Raw genomic sequence first — 19,011 nt, 5'->3', positions numbered from 1 at the left:
GGGTTTGTGCCGCCTGGCGCCAGAGGGAGCAGGCCCAGTGCCCAGCTGGGGAAGATACTGCTCCGGCCACCCCCACAGTGGGCGGTGGGCAGAGGCATCCTGCAACCGCCCGCCTGGGTGCCTGCGCCCAGGCGGGCAGGCCACACCCCTCTGCGCCCCAGTCCAGGGAGACCCTGGGCCTTAGGAGCACACCCCAAGGCTGGGGAGGAACCTGCCCTCGCGGTGGCAGAGCTCCAGTCCAGCCCCAGCGGGCCTCGTATGACAGTCCTGCAGGTGCTGTAACAAAATGCCCCAAACTCAGCAGCTCAACCGCTACTTAACCCTACAACCCAGAGGTCGGTCTGAAAGGCTCCCGTGACCTGGCTCCTTCCGGAGGCGCTGGGCAGGGTCCGCTTCCTCCTCTCCCAGCTCCTGGAGGCGCCGTGCTCCGTGGCCCATCCTCGTCCTGAGCTGGTGTCTTCTCCATCCCCAACTGCCTCCTCCCCCGTCCTCTCTCTGACCCGGGGCCCCCACCTCCTCCCAGAGGGTCCTTCATGATGACATCGGGCCCCCCAGGCACGGGCAGCTTAGAACCAGGGGACACAACAGAGAACCCTGCTTGTTTTATATCCGTGAACTGCTTAGAACCAGGAGACAGAACAGAGAACCTGCTTGTTTTATATCCATGAACTGCTTAAACCGGGGGACACAGAGAACCCCGCTTGTTTTATATCCATGAACTGCTTAAACTGGGGGACACAGAACCCCGCCTGTTTTACACGCGTGGCTCACGTGTGATTGTGTGCGGCGCTTTGCGGTGTGTGGTGGTTTTGATTACTCAGTAGACGGCCTTCAAAGGAAACTGAAGGCTGTGCGCGTTGACCTCACTCCTGCTGCAGAGAAGCCATGGCCTCTGCCCTCCCTGCGTCCTGGACAGTGCACCCGGCCCTCAGGAGGAGCGGGGGTCTTAGGTGGCTGCTCTCTGTCCTTGGGAAGCATGTGGCGGCAGCAGGACCCCAGAGCAGGACAGCCCCCCGAGCCCCGGGGTCTGGGAGAGCTTCCGGGACCGTGTGGAGTAGGCCCCGAGCTGGCCCTCAGCAAACAGGGCCGTCTACGTGCCGTACACAGTGGACGCCTGGCCACTGGACAGACAGGGTTCATGATAGCTCCCCCAGGGCTTGCTGAGCCAAAGCTCCCATCCTGGCTCCAGGGACCACCGCTCACAGCTCTCGAGACAAGGCCCAGGGCAGGTGCCCACAGGCTGCACGCCTGTCCTCGACCCAGAAGCTGCTGCCTAGTCCAGCAGCAGCAACTCTCTGCGGGTCAAGACCCCGCCCCGGCTCAGATTTCATCCTGGAGCTGTGCCCAACTCTCCCGGGGAGCCTGTCTGGGAGGTCCTGGGCAGTGGGCCCTTCGCACCCTCACAGCAGGAGCCTGAAAGCTGGCCTGAGGGCCCTCTGGGAATGGTGCAGCCGAGGTGCACCCCCACGTGGGAGGGGGGTGGACGGTGGTCTCAAGCTAGCCGTCCTAGGGGAGGCACAGGCCTGCTGCTCCCCGAAGTCTGGACAGGAGGGTCGGGCGGCACATGCTCCCCAGCGTCACCCCCTTCCCGAGCCGCTGCTCAGAAACTTGCCCCCAAGCCGTCAGAGCGCGGTCCCCCAGGGTGGGCCCGGGGCCTGCCTCCTGCCGCATGGCTTCACACCCTGAAAGCTGCCAGCACCCCGCCCCCTGGGGGCCGCAGCCAGCTTGTCAGCTATGACGGTGACAGGCTGAAAGCCCCAGGGACCATCGCCGTCAGTGGGTGAATGGAGACGAGACGTGCTACACGCTCACACGGGCTATGATTCAACCTTAAGAAGGAAGGAAATGCTGACCCGGCTCCACCACGCATGAACCTTGAGGACATAGCCATGAAATGAGCCAGACACGGAAGGACAGACAGTGTCTGACCCCAGTTCTGAGGTCCCCGGAGGAGTCAGGGCCACGGTGACAGAGAGGAGGAGGCTGGGCTGGGGGAGGGGCGTCAACGTCCATGGGGACAGGGTCTCAGTCTGGGAAGATGAGAACGTTCTTGAGACGGAGGGTGGCGACGGCTGAGCAACTGTACGAATGCGCTTAACGCCCCTGAAGTTACAGATGGTTAAGACGCTAAGTTTTATGACTATTTGACCACAATAGAGACAAACAAAAGGAAGAAAATCTTCTCTAAAAATTTTAGACCAAAACCCGGAGTCAGGAAGATGCATTTCACTGCACATTTAATAGCGCATGCAGCATTCAGAACATCGTGATAAACAGGTGGGGTCCACACATCACAGAAACACTCAGAGGCAAAGGCAGGGGTCCCCTCAGACCGGGCAGCCTCCCTGGGCCGCACGGGCGGGAGCCAAGCGGGGTAACCACGCTGTTTCGCTGGTACTTCAGGTCACTGGGAGTCCCATGCGCACAGGCCCCAGCCGCTCCAGCTCCGCTGAGAGCAGGCCTGGCGGCACTTCCGGGGGGCAGTCAATCGATGGATGACCTAGGTGTGCGGGCCACGGGCTGGCCTGGCGCACGCTCCTGCTTGGGGAGAGGCTCGGATACCTGCCTTCCTAGGGCGATGCTCCCGATAACGGAGGCCTGTCTGCGGGAGGGTGGCTCACAGCTGCATCCAGAGCATGCTCAGAAGGTCCCTGCACTCCCTCCAAGTCTCCAAGAGGCTGCTTTGTGGAACAGTGGGGGCAAAGGGGCTCCTCCTGACCTAGGGGGCAGGGCTCCCGTGCCCAGGGAAGCCCCAGACTCAAACAGCGGGGCCTTCCCTGCTGGGCATCCCAGCCCAGCGAGGCGGCCCCCACCCTGATGGTCAGGCAAACCAGCCGTTGTGCCGGGCTTTCCAGGAAAGGGGAAGTTCACTGCTCCGCACCCTGCCCCAAGGCCAAGCCTGGCTGAAGCCACCAGAGCATCCCCAGCCCTGGCATCTTGGGGGGCCCGGGGGAGGCACACGTCTGAGGGAGGGGCCTGAGCTTTGCAGCCTCAGCTTCCAGCTCCAAGAACAGGGACGTCATCGCCCCAGACCAACTGCAGCCCAGCGGCATCATGTTACCAGGCCTGGGCTGGGGAGCTGCCTGCGTCCCAGGAGATGGGGGAGTGGGGTGGGCTCCCTGAGAGGGGCCGCGAGGGGAGACCAGGCAGGCAGGCGGGCAGAGGGCTGCCTTCCGGGAGGCACCGCGTTTATTCCCGGAGGGCGGGAGGGCGCTCAGACGGTGAGCGAGATGAAGCTGTTGTAGCGCTGGATGTTCCTCTTGAGGATCTCGGAGCAGGGCCCCAGCACGCGCTCGAAGCGGGGCCGGTCCAGCTTCACGCACTTGAGGGGCCCCCGCGCCACCACCGTGGCCGCCCGGGGCCGATTCAGGAGAAGCGCGATCTCCCCTGAGGGCGAGGGGCGTCAGGGCTGCGGGCATCGGGGTGCCCTCCCCAGGGGGACGGCGCCCAGGCCTCCCGGGACTCCCACGGCCCCGCCCAGGCCCTGCTGGGGCCCCGCAAGCCAGCCACCCCCACCCCGAGGACAGAGCCCCGCACTCACCAAAGTAGTCAGAGGGCCCAAGGCGCCCGACCTCCACGTACTCCTCGCTGGGGGACCGACGCTGCAGGACGGAAGCCGTGCCCTGCGGAAGCCAAGGGCGCGTGAGGGTCCGCCAGCCAGGGCCCAGCAGGCCAGGGCGGGGGTTCCTGGGCTCACCCCTGAGCGTGCTGTCCACACCCCCCTCCTGCCAGCTCCGCACGCCCCGACCTGGAGCAAGGTGCGGGCGCCGGGAGCCGTGCTCGGCACAGGGCACACCCAGGCCACCCCCAGGGCCGGGCGCCGGCAGAATCTAGGGCCATCTCCTGGGCAGCACTCCTCCCAGCTGACCTTGGCCTAAGTCTCAAGGACAGGAGCAGTGTGGCCTGGGGGTCGCACTCCCCCCGCTGAGTGATGGGAGCTTCGGCAGCTGCGGCCTCCCCGGGGGCTTCCAAAGGCAGAGACCCTGGCCTGTCACCTGGGGTCGGTGGCTGGAGCCTCGCCCAAACTGGTGTCTTCCCCACGCACCTGAGGAGTCAGAGCGAGGCCTCCCCAGCCGCCCCACCGGCCTGCACAGCCTCCAGCAGCTCTGAGCCACACAGACGGGCACTGCGCCCTCTGTATCCATGCTGGCCCCCAGCAGGGCACGTCCGCATCACAGCCGAGCAGCTGGGGCCCCAGGACAGGGTTCCTGTGGCACCGGGGTCCTCTCGTGCCCACCGGGCCCTCGGCTACCCGCTGCTCATGCGTGTCCCCAGTCTGGACAGCCAGTGCCAACACCCCGGCCACACAGACAAGCGCAGTCTGTCTCCCTGTGGACTTGGCTCACCAGGACCCAGAAACATGCGTGCCGGCCCGGCCGAAGCCGGGTTAACGAGTGAACCCCTCTGCCTGGGCTGCGAGAGACACAATCAGAAGACCCTGCCCACGCCCGCCAGGCCTGGGACCTCCGGCCCTGGGCAGCCCCATGCTGGGCCCCCTCCGACCCTAGGGCCTCTCGGCTCCCAGGTGTCTGGGGTGCTTACAACGCTGGTGAATGGACAGAGGGACCTGGAAGCAGCAGGCTTCTCCACCCACCCGGGAGTGCTCCCTGGGCCAGACGGGCTGAGGGGCAGGGCCTGCAGGACACATGGTCTCGCGCTGATGCCACGGAGAGGAGCAGAGACCCGCTCCCCTGGATGGGAGGGCAGTCAGTGCAGGGCTGACAATCCCACAGGGACTGCAGCGACTCTCTGGAGACAATGCTGCATTTAGCTAATTATCATTTACACTCATGCCTTTTCACTTATACAACTTACGTTCCCATTTTAGACAATTTTCCACTTTACAGCTGGATCATTGTCCTCATCAGGACCCCAGGGATGGATCTGAAGTTTCCTGCTTTACTCAAGGCTTAGAGCACCCAGGAGGCTTCAAGCCCCAAACAAGGAAAACCCAACTCAATGTGTCTGAAGGCTACTAAGGGCAACCGCTGTCCCCAAACCAGAAGATGCAGGAGGGCTTTCAGGGCTGGCCGACTCAGAGGCCCGCAGGCGTGTGTGCACCTAGGCTTGGCCTTGCCTCCTGTTTGGTGGGCTCAGTCGGACCCTCATGGTGCATCCATGGCTGCCACGGTTCCAGGAGTCGCCAAATGCCTCCCCCATGCCATCCATAAGAAACCCTTCTGGAAGCTCCGGGCACCATCCCCTCACACCTCACTGGTCAGAGCAGGTCATGAGTTCACCTGCAGCCAAAGTGATTGGCTCCCCTCCCCACGTTCTGCCCTGCCCACTCGGGACAGGTGTGAGGTCTGGGGCACAGAAAACAGGGATGGGCTCAGCTTGGCCACCGTTCTGTTTCTCAACCGTCTCCCCTCATGCAGCCCCCCAACCTCGTGTGGACCCCTCCCGGATTCCTGTCTTCTCTGGAACCCGCGAGTCCCCCACGGTCACTACAGCATCTCTCCCGGTCATGCATGGACCAGCCCATCTTATGATCCACGTAGGCTGATGAGACGAAATCGGTTTCCACTGGGACAGATGGACAGAGCTTTCCCACCAGGGCCTTGACGTGGAGGCTCAGAAGACTGAGGTCATAACAGACCCTCCATGCTGGACGGTGTGAGCATGGACACACAGGAGGGCCCTCGGAGGAGCCCTGAACGAGCAGGACCGACAGGGGACAGGCCTGCCCCCACCAGGTCCTCACACGTCCGGGCTGCAGGCACGTGGCCACGGACCGCGTGTCCCCGGCAGGCTGTGCGCTGCACCAACTCTCTTCCCACCGCCGCAGCCCCGCCTCCACCAGGGAATGTCTGCCACAGGTGCCAGGACGGCTGGGCCACGGGACAGGGCCACACGCCCCAGGGTGCCTGTGACGACCCTGGGTCACTGCTTAACGAGGCAGGGAAGCTCCGCAGCAGCCCCGGGGGTCTCCGTTCCAGCAGCCAAGGCTGACCAGCCGCCACCCCCGGGCCCTGATGCAAAGGCAGGCGGTCCCTGTCCTGGGAAGGCACAACCAGCAAGCCGGGGGCGGGAGCGAGGGAAACGCGCAGATGGACTCGGAAAGGGTGGGGCCTCGGCCAGCAGGGCCCGGCGTTCCCACGACATGGGCCCCGGCGTGCCCAGCACACGCCTGGCTCTTCCCACCCCAGAGAGACCATCGCGGGCCCGGAGCAGCCAGCCTGTCCGAGCTCCTTTCCCAGACGGCAGAGAAGGCAGCACAGACGTCCTCCAGGGACTGAGCACCGGAACTACGGGGGCTGGAAAAACATACTTGCCAGGATCCAGATCATATTCCCCAAACTTCTCACTCATTGATTCTAGCCCAGCTCTAAAAATAAACCAGGTCACATAGGAGTCAGCCCGGGAGGACATACGATAAAAATGTCCCTGCCAGAGCCTGGGGGAGATGGGGTTATTATAAGAGACCCGTTTTCCTTAAAACATTTTTCACTTTAAAATTTTTCTACAGAGGCAAAACCCAAATCAACTCTGGTTTCGACAATGGGCACGCATGCCAAGGTTGAGGGGGACGCGCTCGTTGAAGCAGTGCCTCGGGCTTCCCCCTCCCCAAAACTGCCCCCGAGCCCAGCCCAGAGCCCCCAACAGTGCAGGTGATGGCCGTCGGGAGTCGCGGTTCCGGCCGTGGGGGCTGCGCCCAGCGAGGCAGGGAGGGCAGCCTCGCCCCCTGAGGGACCCCCCCCATCCTGCAGGCCGTCACCCAGGCTTCTGGCTTATGAGTCGGATACTGCTTAAGGACTAAGAAAACTGACGAGCGAGGGCCGGCAGACACAGGCACCCCCAGAACTCTGGGGCGACAGAGCAGACGGGTCAGTGCCCGAGGCGCAGCCCCAGGGGGTCAGGGTTAGGGGCTGGGCAGACAGCATCCAGGGAGAGAGACGCCCCCGCCCAGGCTCCCAGCCGCTGGGCACAGACCGGAGTCTGTCACAACCCTCGTGCGCGTCCAGCCCGGCGAGGGAAGGGACACACGCTCCTGTCAGTACACAGGGGTGAACCTGAGCCCCGGCCCGCCTTGCAGCGAGCACACGGGCTCAGGGCCCGCTGACACCAAGTTCAGGGAGAGGAAACGCTATTTAAACCAAAAGAAAGTGTGAAAGTGTCAGTCGCTCGGTCGCATCTGATTCTTTATGACCCCATGGACTATAGACTGCCAGGCTCCTCTGTCCCTGGGATTCTCCAGGCGAGAACACTGGAGTGGGTGGCCGTTCCCTTCTCCAGGGGATCTTCCCAACCCAGGGATTGAATCGGGGTCTCTTGCATTGCAAGCGGATTCTTTATCCTCTGAGCCACCAGGGAAACGCACTTATTTCAACAAATATATATTTTAAAAGAAACAACGTCACGGCCATAAACTGGAACCAGCATCACTTCCCATAAATTAAAGAGCAACTGAGAAGGAACATGGGGTGTGGGTACAGGGAGGCGTGATGACGCGCCAGCCCCACCTGAAGTGCCCCCGATGCAGCCTGGGCCAGCTCCGCACGGCTCCCGCGGTTCAGGCCTGGCTCCTCCGCGTGCTGGCCACCGTCTGGGGAGAGCCAGGCACCGCCCAAGCCTCAGTTTCCTCATCTGCAGGACAGGCAGGCTTCCAGCCACTGCCAGACACGGGGAGCCAGGCGCGCAGGCCCAGGGCAGCCTGGCTGAGACTGGGGGGGCAGCCGCCCTCGGGCCGCCCCCCTCCCGGCCAGCGGGCAGCGGCGGGGATGGGGGATGACACTCCCACGGGCTGATTAGCCCGGGACGGCGCGTCTGTGGGATCGTCCTCAGCCAAAACAGGTATCTGTACGGCCATGGTTTGTGCACGCTGCTTATCTCTGCCCTCCCCCCGGTGCCGGGGAGAAAACGGGACCTTGGGATCCACGTCTATGGTCTGGGAACGCCACTGCCTCAAGGACCAGGAAAGTAGAGCCGGGGATGGCTCACAAGGGGATGTGGTCAGGTCATTTGGAGCCTAGGAGTGCCGACGTAGCTGGCACTGGGAGCTGTCCTCCCCAAGGAAAGGGCGACTGAGGTGCACAGGCTAGGGCCTATACAAGGGGGGCCCCCAGAGGACGAGGCCACTGGGCGATGAATTAGGACCCTCGCAGGGGACACCAGAGCCGCCCAAGACAGGGCTGTGCCATCTGGGCGTGAGAGCCCCGCAGACAGTCAGCAGAGGCATGCACGAGCAGCAAGCAGGCACCACACCGGGGGTCCCCACCTCTGAGATTCGGCCATGCGTGGAGCTCCTCGGGATCTACCCAGAGGTGAGGCTTAAGTCATGAGGCCACAAAAATCTGCAGAGATGCTTGGAGCAGCTTCCTTCTTAAGTGTCAAGAGCTGGAAGCAACCAAGATGCCCTTCCGTAGGTGACAGATGCGTAGAGTAGCAAAGGACAGGGGAGCCCGGTGTGCGGCCGTCCGCGGGGTCCAGACTCAGACACAGCTGAGCGACTGAACACCACCGACATCCAGACGGCAGACTGTATTCAGAACTAGAAACGAGAGCCGTCCAGCCCTGAAGAGCCCCGGAGGAGACGCGCATGCGATCACGGGGTGAAAGGCACCGGCAGGAGAGGGCCTCAGACCCCGTGATCTCAGCTACAGGATCACCTGGAAAACGGGAGCCGGGGACGCTGAAGAGCTGGGCGCCGGCATGGGAGCGCCGGGGGCAGGGACAGCGTGAGGCCTTTCCCGGCAAGGAGGCCGCTCGTGTGATGCGGTGGCAGCCAATGCAGGCCTGAGTGCCTGGGCTGGGCCGCGGGGCCGCGTGCAGGGAGGCCCATGGCCGGGTAGGGCTGCCTGGTGGGGAGGCCGTGCGTGGCAGACCTCTGTACGTTCCCTCCACTTTGCCGTGAACGGAAGCCACCCTTCAGAGACGCAGAAAGGACACAGCGCAGATGGGAGCCCTCAGGGTGCTGGTGACCGAGCCGGCAGGGAGGACAGTCAGCTGAGTGGGCAGGGCGGGTGGACGCGTGGGCAGACGGCGCTCAGCCCAGCGGGCTTCTGGAAAAGCACTCTCCTGGTTCAGCCCAGAAGCGGAGAGTGTCTTCCTGCTGCCTCTGGACTGAGACAGCCGTGCTCCGACACCGACCTCGGGCTCCGCTCTCTCCCCGGACATGACAGTCTGGCACCGACCGCGGTGGGACCACGCAGATGTGGGCCGCCCTAGGGCACCTCCCCGTGGGGCCCCTGCGGCTGAGCCGTGAAGGACATCACCTGGTGGGGGAGGGCCAGGGCGAGCTGTCAGACAGGCCCATGGTGGGGGGCAGTCCAGGACAGGCAGACCCCCAGGCCCACAGGAGGCCCCTCAGGAGCTGGGAGTCCTGGGCGGGACCACTGTTGTCCAGCTCATAAGAAGCCTGGGCATTGGACACAACGTCCCTGCCCTTACAAGGGGTCTCGGGGGGCATCCAAAGCTCTTGTCTGTAGGGCAGGGGTCTGGTCCGGCCTGCCCCCAACGCCTGCCAGCCATGGCCTTGGGCCCGAGGTTCCTCTGGACATCCCGCCCACCTTCCCCACTTGGAGGACTTCCACTCACACGTCCGCACACAGCCCACCGAAACCTGGGACCCGGCTCCACCCCGGCCTCCCCATCTCCGCTCGGGACCAGGGCGGGTCTGCAGCAAGGCGTGCTCGCGCCTCAGTGAACACCCCGCACACAGCCCAGTGGTGGCCATCGCTCCCGCAAGTCCAGTGAGCCTCGGCCCAGAGCACAGTGGGGGCTTTCAGGGGTCTCCCTAAAAGTTCCCGAGATGACGGTAAACGCAGAGACCCCTCCAGAGGTGGCTTCGAAGTGGCCGCTGACTAACGTCAGGGACGTTCAAAAAAGTGATTTGCAAAGAGAGGAGCCGTGTCCAACCTCAGGTTTCCATGGCAGTGCCTCCTGGCCGCAGGAGCGGGCTGGAGGGAACCGGCTCTGCCCAGCTGCCCGCAGGCCCCCAAGGCTCTGCCGTGTGGAGTCACCCACAGGGTGGGCTGTGTCAAGACTGAGGACTGAGACCCAGGCCGGGCCCCACCCTGCGCCCAGAGCCTTCCTGGGGGTAAACTGAGTCTCAGGGCTTTGGGCGGCCCATGTTCCTCACAGGGCCCTGCCTGCCAGACCCCTCCCTGGGCAGCCCCCTGGGCTCTGTCCTGCAGACGCTGCTAGGAGCCCCGCAGCTCCCGCTGTCAGCGGGGGCCAAGACCCCTCGGGCCGCCAGGCGCTTCAGGGCTTCGGTGACTAGAGGGTGTCCCAGAGCGGCCGGGCTACCTCGGACGCCACGTTCAGCTGCCGGCCAGGCCCCGGGAGACCCGCTGTGCCTTCTGTCCTCGTGTCCAAGCGGCCCCAGGTTGACGGCCGCATGCCTGCTCTGGCCGCCAGAGAACACACTCCTGGAGCGCTGGGGTCCACTGTCCAAGGGGCTGGCAGGCCCCCAGAGTCTCAGAGACGGCTGGTGTGACACAGACCCCAGAGACAAGGAGTGCCCACCGCAGAGGCCCCAGGGCCCGCTGAGCCCCGGCGGGCACCCAGCAGGCGTTGGTAATGTCGTGTCCAGTGTGTGCAAGGGCCGGTCCTCACGTCTGTGCAGGTGGGGGTCCCTGTCAGCCCCTCACACCTGGGATGCAGCCCCCAAAGCAGCCCACACCCACCCGAAGAGCAGGGGGCAGAAAGAGGCCTGGCGGAAGGTGGGGCTGGGCAGCAGCGGCCCCAGGGGCAGCCTGCACCCGGCACGGCCCCAGGTCCACCCCGAGGGGCAGGGCTCCAACAGTCACACTCCCCGCTCCTTGGGGAGCTGGGGGCCCGGCCTCAAGGTCAGCGGATGTCGGTGTCAACTGCATCAGAGAAACACCTTTGCAGAAACACCTGGAGACCCACGTTGGGCCAGGCCCCTGAGTCCAGCAGCCTGGGTCCTTCCCGGCACATCCACAGGGCAAACGTCCTTTCCTGTCTGGCTGTCTGCTTTGTGGGCCAACGCTGCACTGAATCGTATAAACAAGCAAACAGCCTGCATAAGGAATCTACTCAGACGCTCCAGCACATCCTCCAGAGGAATCAGGGCCCCGGGGGGCTCGGGGCAGCGCAGGGCTGGCGTGGGGAGACACCACGCCCCCTCAGAGGTGGCCGGGGCCACAGGCAGGAAACACGGCGTGAGGCTGCGGACGCTCAGCCCGCCTTTCAGCTCTGAGCCCGTGACGCCTGTGAACCCTGAGGCCCCACTGTGACTTCCCCAGTTTGGTGGATCACAGAAGAAAAGCGAAAAATACCCAAGTTGCCAAGGAGACCACTTCAAATACATCGCACAACACCGTGAAAGCCGTGCCTTCCGAGGGGGCTGGGTTACCCTCCGGGGCCAGCACCACCGCGGTTCCTGGGAGTCAGCCCCCCACGCCTCCCCCGACCTCCACCACCCCAGTCAGCAGGGGGGCCCTCAGTCACACAGCCGACCTCCCACAGAGCCCGGAGTCGCTCTCCCAAGGCCCTCTTGGACGGCTTTTGCGCAGGAGGCATCAGGGCCCCCGGGGATGCCCCTGCCCCACCCCCCGCTGCCCGGAACACAGACCACACCGTGCAGCCAGGTGTGCCCCGGAAGACGACCACGGAACTCGGCTCTCACGGCCTCTAATGGAAGCGCCAAGAAACATCCGGCCCCGGAGCAGCTGAGACAAGCGGTCAGTACCCACCCGCATCTCCAGCTGAAGGGCATCAACCCAAGGGACACCGGGAAACACAGGAAGCAGCGCGCACACTACTCACACTGCTCATTTGCACACACGTGTGCACACACACAACCGCACCCCACAGTGAGGGGCCTGTGCAGTGCAGCCTCTGGGGCCCGCCACCTGCTCTCCACGTGTCCTTGGGGAAGGACGGCCCCTCGTGGGCGAGGTCAGACGGCCTGCCCGCGGGGCGCACCCTGGAAGCCCCCGTTGCCACGGGCCCCATGGCTCCGTGAGGACCCCTCAGCTCCAGCTGTCACAGCTTTGTGGTTTCTCTACCCGTGGCCTTGGACCCGACAGGTGGCCCTTGGCCCCAGAGAACCGCTCTCATCCCCTCAGCCTCAAGACCATAAGAACCACGGCTGCAAACTCAACGGCTTGCGAGTGGGTGCAGAGCCCAGAGCAAAGTAAGGTGGCGGGCGGGGAGCGGGCGCGGCAAGGAGCACAGCACCCAGGCAGGGACACCGGTCCAGAGCCGGATCCGAGCTCTCACGTGAGACACCTGACTGTGTCGCTCCTCAGTCGCTCGGTCGTGTCTGACTCTGTGACTCCGTGACTGCAGCACGCCAGGCTCGTCTGTCCTTCACTGTCTCTGGGAACTTGCACAAACCCAGCTCCATCAAGTCAGTGATGGCATCCAGCCATCTCATCCTCTGTCGTCCCCTTCTCCTCCTGCCCTCAATCTTTCCCAGCATCAGGGTCTTCTCCAATGAGTCAGCTCTTCGCATCAGGTGGCCAAAGTATTGTAGCTGCAGCATCAGTCCTTCCAATGAACACCCAGGACTGATTTCCTTTAGGATGGACTGGTTGGATCTCCTCACAGTCCAAGGGACTCTCAAGAGTCTTCTCCAACACCACAGTTCAAAAGCATCAATTCGTTGGCACTCAGCCTGATTTTTAAATATTGACAATTTAAATGTTTAAAAAAGGAAGCCCATGGTGCAGGCCAGTGCACACCACACCCTCCTTGGCCATGTTCAGAAACGTGGGCAACTTTCTGCTGGAACATTCTCCAGAAACCACGAGCCGGACCCCCGTGTGTCTGCGGACTTGCAGGAGGATCCAGAGTGGAACAGGGCCCTGCAGGGGCCGCAGCAGCCTGAGTCCTGCGAGGAAGGCCCTGGAAGTGCTCCGAGTGAAGCTGAGGTCTCCAATCGTGGGCTCACCTCTGGCGCCAGCAAGCGGGAGCCTCCTGCGAGGCCACAGCCGGGGCCGGGGCCGACACGCGGGGTGCCACTTCTCGGTCTACGGAGTGGAGACCTCGCTGGCAGGAATCGTATTTTGTTCTGTCTGGGGTTCTTTCCCTTTCTTTCAAGAAACACGATTGTCGAATGAGTCGCCCGCCCCAGGACAGGAAGGCTTCCTGTGGACGGCTCCCCGGCCCGGGGGCTCTGGTGTGCCCGACGCGTGGACCAGGAGGCGGCCGGGGCCCCGGTTCCCAAGTGCACACTGTGAAGCTCGTGTCTGCCCCCTCAAGACCCTCCCATGGTGGTTCTCCTGATCCCTCAGCCTTCCGATGGCTCCCGTGGGAGCAGCCAGGCAGGCAGAAGGAAGAACCACAGGCACTCTCCCAGGAGGGGCTTCTGCAGGAGTCCAGGGCAAGCCCCCCAGGACCCCCCTCGGGCGAGCGTGTGGCCCGAGGCACAGAAGGGGACTGTCCGCGGGAGGACACATGCTCACCCACAGCAGCCGGGGAGGCCCCTTCCGCTGTTTCAAACTGAGACGGTGGCTCCAAGTCCAGGGTGCCAGCCCCCTGTCCCCGGGTTGCGCCTTCTCCGCACTGCCCCCAGGCGGGGCTGGCTCTCCCTGGATGGCTCAGGGACCCTTTTTGACCTCCGTGGTGCTGTGAGCTCCGAGGGCAGTGCGCGGGGCTGGAGCACGTGCTTTCCCGGCGGGCGGGCGACAGAAACGCTTCCCACCAGGAGGCCCGGCGCAGCAGGAAGGGAGCCAGACACGCATAGTTTTGGGCCTGCGTCACGGGGAGGGCCCCATGGCCAAGCGCCCCCCTCCCGTCCACGCCGGGGCGGCTGTGGCTCCTCTCCGGGGACCACGGCCGAGCCCAGCCCCAGGTGGGGGAACGCGCAGCCCCGCAGCTGCCCATGCCCGTCAGCGGCAGGCTGAGCGTGGCCGCCACGGATTACGGCGGAGCCAGCTGTCGCCACAGCGGGGGGCTGGGGGGGTGGCAGCGGGCCGGCCGGTGACTCACACGGGCCCAGGTGGGGGAAGGTGGCGCCCACCTCTCACACCAAACTCGACCAGGGACCACGGCCGGTTCACACGGTTGTGAGAAGCCGCGCAGGGAGACCCCCCCTGGGCCCCCAGCTTACACGCTCCCCCCGGGAGGATGCACATGCCGCCCCCGGGTCCTATTTGGGGCAACCCCTCCCCTCCCTCGACCAAGCCTGGCCCTCCAGCTTCACACGCATGGCTGGTGTGTCTGGTCTCTGCAACATCGGCACAGGGTGGGCCCAGGGGCCAGGGGAGACCCCATGGGTCCCAGGGCAAGGACATCGGTCGGGGCCAAGGCCGCTGTCCACACGCCCGATGGAGGCGGCGGGCATGGAGCGCCGGGCCGGGGTGCAGCGGGCCCCAGGGGGGGCACGTGCAGACCAGGCCTCACCCCTGACCCCGCAGCGCCCCCCCTTCTGAGGCCCTCGCATGGAGCCCCCCGCCCGCCTGAGCTGGACTCACCTCCGTGATGATGAAGAAGTCGTCCCCGGGCTCCCCCTGGACCACAATCTTCTCTCCGTCTTCAAACTGCACGGGCTCCAGGGCGTCGGCCACCGTCAGACGCTCCCACTTCTCCAGGGATGCTGAGGGGGGACACGGGGGGTCATGGGAGGCCGTGGGGTCCCAGGGAGCAGCGCCCCTCCCCAGACCACCTCAGGAAACGCCCACATGGCCAGGCCTGGGGTGACGAGGCTTTGCTAATTCACAGGGACGAACAAGATAGCACATCTCTGTGCAGGAGGCGCGGGCATCTCCACAAGCACACCGGGCCAGGAGGCGGCTACGGCCCAGCAGGAGGCACGGGCATCTCCACGAGCACACCGGGCCAGGAGGCGGCTACGGCCCAGCAGGAGGCACGGGCATCTCCACGAGCACACCGGGCCAGGAGGCGGCTATGGCCCAGCAGGAGGCGCGGGCATCTCCACGAGCACACCGGGCCAGGAGGCGGCCACGGCCCAGCAGGCGGGCGAGGAGGCAGAACCCGGACCGACCCTAGCCCACGTCAACCACAGGCACAATGCAAACACCATGAACACGGGCAGCGGGCACGAGTCCAGCGCAACGTGGGCTGAAATGCTTTTATCTTCGAGAGAACAGAGCTGCCTGGAGTTTTGCAAACAGTATCATTGCAGCTCAGCACTCAGGGGTTTCAATAATTCAGAGGCCGAAGCAACCCGCTGTTTATGGGACACCGTTCAGCGCCCCAGAGAGCGCACGACTGAGTTTACGCTGTGAGAGGCGTGGACTACCTTCTGTTATTTGAGGTCAAGGTGCTGCATTCCAGTGGCAAGTTTAACGCTTGCAGGTTCTGTACCTGTCCCCGCTCCCTCACGCCTTCCCTCCCCATCATTGTCCCCTCTCAGCCCTCTGGAAGGAAAAGCATAATAACCAGCTCCTCTTATAAGAAATTAATGATCGCCTGATCAGTTCTTTCTTGGTCAAGGAAACTTCTCTGGCCTGTGCTCACCAGACGCACTTACGTATCAGCCGTTAAAACCCAGAGCAGACCACCTATCTTAGGTCTCGCCTAGGAGCAGGATTTCTCGGCTTGAAAACTCCTGCCAGGGCCGTACGTCACAAAGGACAGGCTTCTGACCGAGCCCGGGCTGGAGCGGCTTCTGTGTTGAGGGGGGAGGGAAGGTGGGGAGCCCCTGGCAGCAGGCTGCCCGCCAGCCACCACCCGGGTCAGGACCTGCCCGCGATCCACACCCCACAGCCGCAGGAGGCGGCGGGGCCACCGCGTGACCACAGGTGACTCTGGCGGGGATCACGGTTTGTCCCCATGAGGAAACCGGTGCCGGTAAATGCACGACTGGCGCTTGGTCTCCTTCCAAGGCGATGAGAGCCTCTGACTTTACAGCCTCTGGCTCAGGAAGCTCACTTCCTTGTGTTTGATCAGCAGGTTTTTCTATTACGCTTAAGACCTTGAACATCCCGAGGTCGGAGAATCAGGGCTTCTTCCCCGATGATGCAAATCCCAGGAGAGAAGTGTCGGGGGAAGCCGGTGGGCAACTCCTTGGCCCTGACCTCCGAGGTGGACGCTTCAGAGCACTTTTGCTACGCTCAGCTCCCTGGGATCCAGGTGCAGTCAGCCAGCCCACGTCCAAAGTCACCCCAAAGCAACCTTTCTGGGGGAGTCTCAGTGCTGCTGGGGAACATGGTGGAAACCCCACAGGAGACGCCAGAGGTGCCCCAAAGGCACCCCCAGGCGCAGCCAAGCGAGCAGCAGGCACATCTGCTGGGAAGGGACCTGCCGGGGCCATGCTTCAGGAGGACACAGCCCTCCGGCCCCACTTCCGGCTACTGCCCTCCAGCTCTGAGCCTGACCCACTCCCCTCCCAGGAGACCTCACGTTCCTGCCCTGGCCTGCAGTTTGCTTCTTCCCCGGGAAATGGGGACGGGGCGTCTCTGCTCCCCCCGTGAAGCTCGAGGAGCTGCAGGGCTGCCCCGGGCAGGCCTGCCACCGCCACCCCCGGCAGGGACCCGCCTGCCTCCACCGCTCACAGTGCCCAGGGCCCTGACTCCACAGTCGTGCCCTTCCCATTGTAATGTGGAAAAAATAATCAGAACGTTGGAACGGACGACACAGGCAGCATCTATCCTGAATGGAATCGCAGAACCACTTGGCCGCGATCGCTTCGGAGCTGCTCCTCGCAGACATGCTGGGCACCGACAGGGCCCAGTCCCTCCGGCTCAGCCTGAGCTCGCTCTCCTTCCCCGGAGGCTGCGACTGTGAAGGACTTGGTGGAATTTTTTTTTTAATCTTAAAGGGTTTGGTTGGTTTCTTCCCATCGGTGGTCTCACACCTTTACCGTAATCTGGCTTTGTAAACACGACACAGCATTGCCAAAACTGTGCACGCACACGCGTGTCACCGACCCGTCCCGACATGTGCTGGCGTGCAGAGGCCTCGTCCACGCGCCTCACTGGAGGCAAACCCACACCACAGACGCCCGGGGCGAGTCCCTTCCTGTGGTGGCAGATTTTAGGTTCTTCCCATCTTGTCATCGTGGGAATTGCTGAAAGGACCGTCCCCAGCCATGCCCTTGTTTTTTTATTAACCATTTTTAAAACCGAAGCACAGTTTATTTTTATCCATCTTCCCTGGTAGCTCAGATGGCAAAGAATCTGCCTGCAATGCAGGAGACCTGGGTTTGATCCCTGGGTGGCGAAGATCCCCTGGAAAAGGGAGAGGCTACCCACGCCAGTATTCTTGCCTGGAGAATTCCACGGACTGTATAGTCCATGGGGTCGCAAAGAGTCGGGCACGACTGAGCGACTAACACTCTCCTTTCATACTCGACTTACAAGGCGGTGAGTTTCAGGTGCACAGCAGAGCGATTCAGTTACACCTACGCAGTCTTTTTCAAAACCTTTCCCTCGTAGGTTATTACAAGATACTGAATAGAGTTCCCTGTGTTCTCCAGTAGGACCTGCTGGTTATCTAGTTTATATATAGTGATGTGTATCTGCTAATCCCAAACTCCTAATTTCCCCTCCCACCCCCCCCCCCCCGCTATACCCTCTGGTAACCATAAGTTCGTTTCCTATGTCTGTGAACATCTTTCTGTTTTGCAAGTACGTTCGTTTTTTTAGATTCCACATATAAGTGATATCATATGTTATTTTCCTTTCTCTTTCTGACTTTCTTCACTTGGTATGATAATCTCCAGGTCCGTGAATGTTGCTGCAAATGGCACTATTTCATGCTTTTTATGGCCGAGTAATATTCCATTGTGTGTGTGTGCATTTGTGTGTATACACCACATCTTCTTTATCCATTCATCTGTCGATGGACATGTCTTTGCTCTCGTGACTAATGCTGCTATGAACATAGGGGCAGGCCCATCTTTTCTACTGGAGCTTTGTCTGGATGTACGGCCAGGAGTGAGGTTGCTGATTGTGCGGCAGCTCTATTTGCAGTTCACTGAGGACTCTCGCACTGTTTCCTATAGTGGCTGCAGCGGTGTACAGTCCCACCCGCAGTGTAGGAGGGCTCCCTTCTCACATCCTCCCCTAAATTTATTTGTAGACTTTTGATGACGGCCACCCTGCCCAGCGTGAGGTGGTCCTCCCTGTCATTTCGGTTTGTGTTCTCTAATGATCAGCAAAGTTGCAAGCATCTTCTTCATGTGCCTGTTGGCCATCTCTGTATCTTCTTTGAAAAAACGTCTGTTTAGATCTTCTGCCCATTTTTGATTGGGTTGTTTGTTATTTTTTATATTGAGCTCTATGAGCTGTCTGGATATTTTGGAAATTCATCCCTAGTCTATTGCATCATTTACAAATATTTTCTCCCAGTCTGTAGGTTGTCTTTTTATTTTGTTTATGGTCTCCTTTGCTATGCAAAAGCTTTTAAGTTTAATTAGGTCCCATTTGTTCATTCTTGTTTTTATTTCCATTACTCTAGCAGATGAAGCCAAAAAGATATTGCTCAGATTTATGTCAGAGAGTGTTCTGCCTATGTTTTCCTCTAGGAGTTCTATTGTATCTAGTCTGACATGTGGGTCTTCAATCCATTTTGAGGGGTTTGGTAGGTGGTGTTAGAGAATGTTTTGATGTCATTCTTTTTTTAGGACTTGTCTGTTTATGCATCTTTGGCTGGCTGGGTCTTTGCTGCTTTTGCTTCGCTTTTCTTCGCTGCAGCGAGCAGGCTTCTCACTGTAACTCCTCGTTGGGGAGAGCAGGCTCCGGCTCCACAGCTCTCGGGCTTCAGTCCTCCTGGCTGCCGGCTCCGGACACAGGCTCAGTAGCTGTGGCGCACAGACTTGGTTGCCCTGTGGTGTGTGGGATCCTCCCGGATCAGGGATCGAACCTGTGTCTCCTGCATTGGCAGGCGGATGCTTTGCCCCTGAGCCGCCAGGGAAGCCCTGACTTCACTCTTTTACAGGCAGTTGTCCACTTTTGCCAGCACCACTTATCGAAGAGACTGCCTTTTCCTCATCGGGTGTCCTTGCCTCCATGCTGCCCTAGCGCCCCAGAATCCGCACCTTCCTCCTCCTCAGCCCACAGGGTCTTAGACAAGGAGGCTGAGCCCCACTTGCCACCTGCACCCACAAGCCCACGTCCAGCCTGGGGCTTAAGG

The 19,011-nt window shown here is 62.2% G+C and overlaps 1 protein-coding gene across 3 annotated transcripts in view; it reads right to left on the bottom strand.

Annotated features, from left to right (window-relative positions):
* Positions 1–2,220: 2,220 nt before the first annotated feature.
* The window catches only part of PRKAR1B (protein kinase cAMP-dependent type I regulatory subunit beta), a 73,576-nt gene continuing 56,785 nt past the window's right edge, over positions 2,221–19,011 (bottom strand). For all 3 annotated transcript variants that reach the window (XM_059881187.1, NM_001075201.1, XM_059881188.1), the window contains 3 exon segments: positions 14,388–14,509; positions 3,542–3,623; positions 2,221–3,387 (listed from right to left, as the gene is read on the bottom strand). In XM_059881187.1, the coding sequence (XP_059737170.1) occupies positions 3,215–3,387; positions 3,542–3,623; positions 14,388–14,509 (377 nt within the window). In that variant the 3' untranslated portion in view covers positions 2,221–3,214.

This window comes from Bos taurus, chromosome 25, assembly GCF_002263795.3.
Source record: "Bos taurus isolate L1 Dominette 01449 registration number 42190680 breed Hereford chromosome 25, ARS-UCD2.0, whole genome shotgun sequence".
Taxonomy (NCBI): domain Eukaryota; kingdom Metazoa; phylum Chordata; class Mammalia; order Artiodactyla; family Bovidae; genus Bos; species Bos taurus.
Note: the sequence above shows the minus strand (reverse complement) of the source record. Positions and strands in the feature narration are given on the sequence as shown.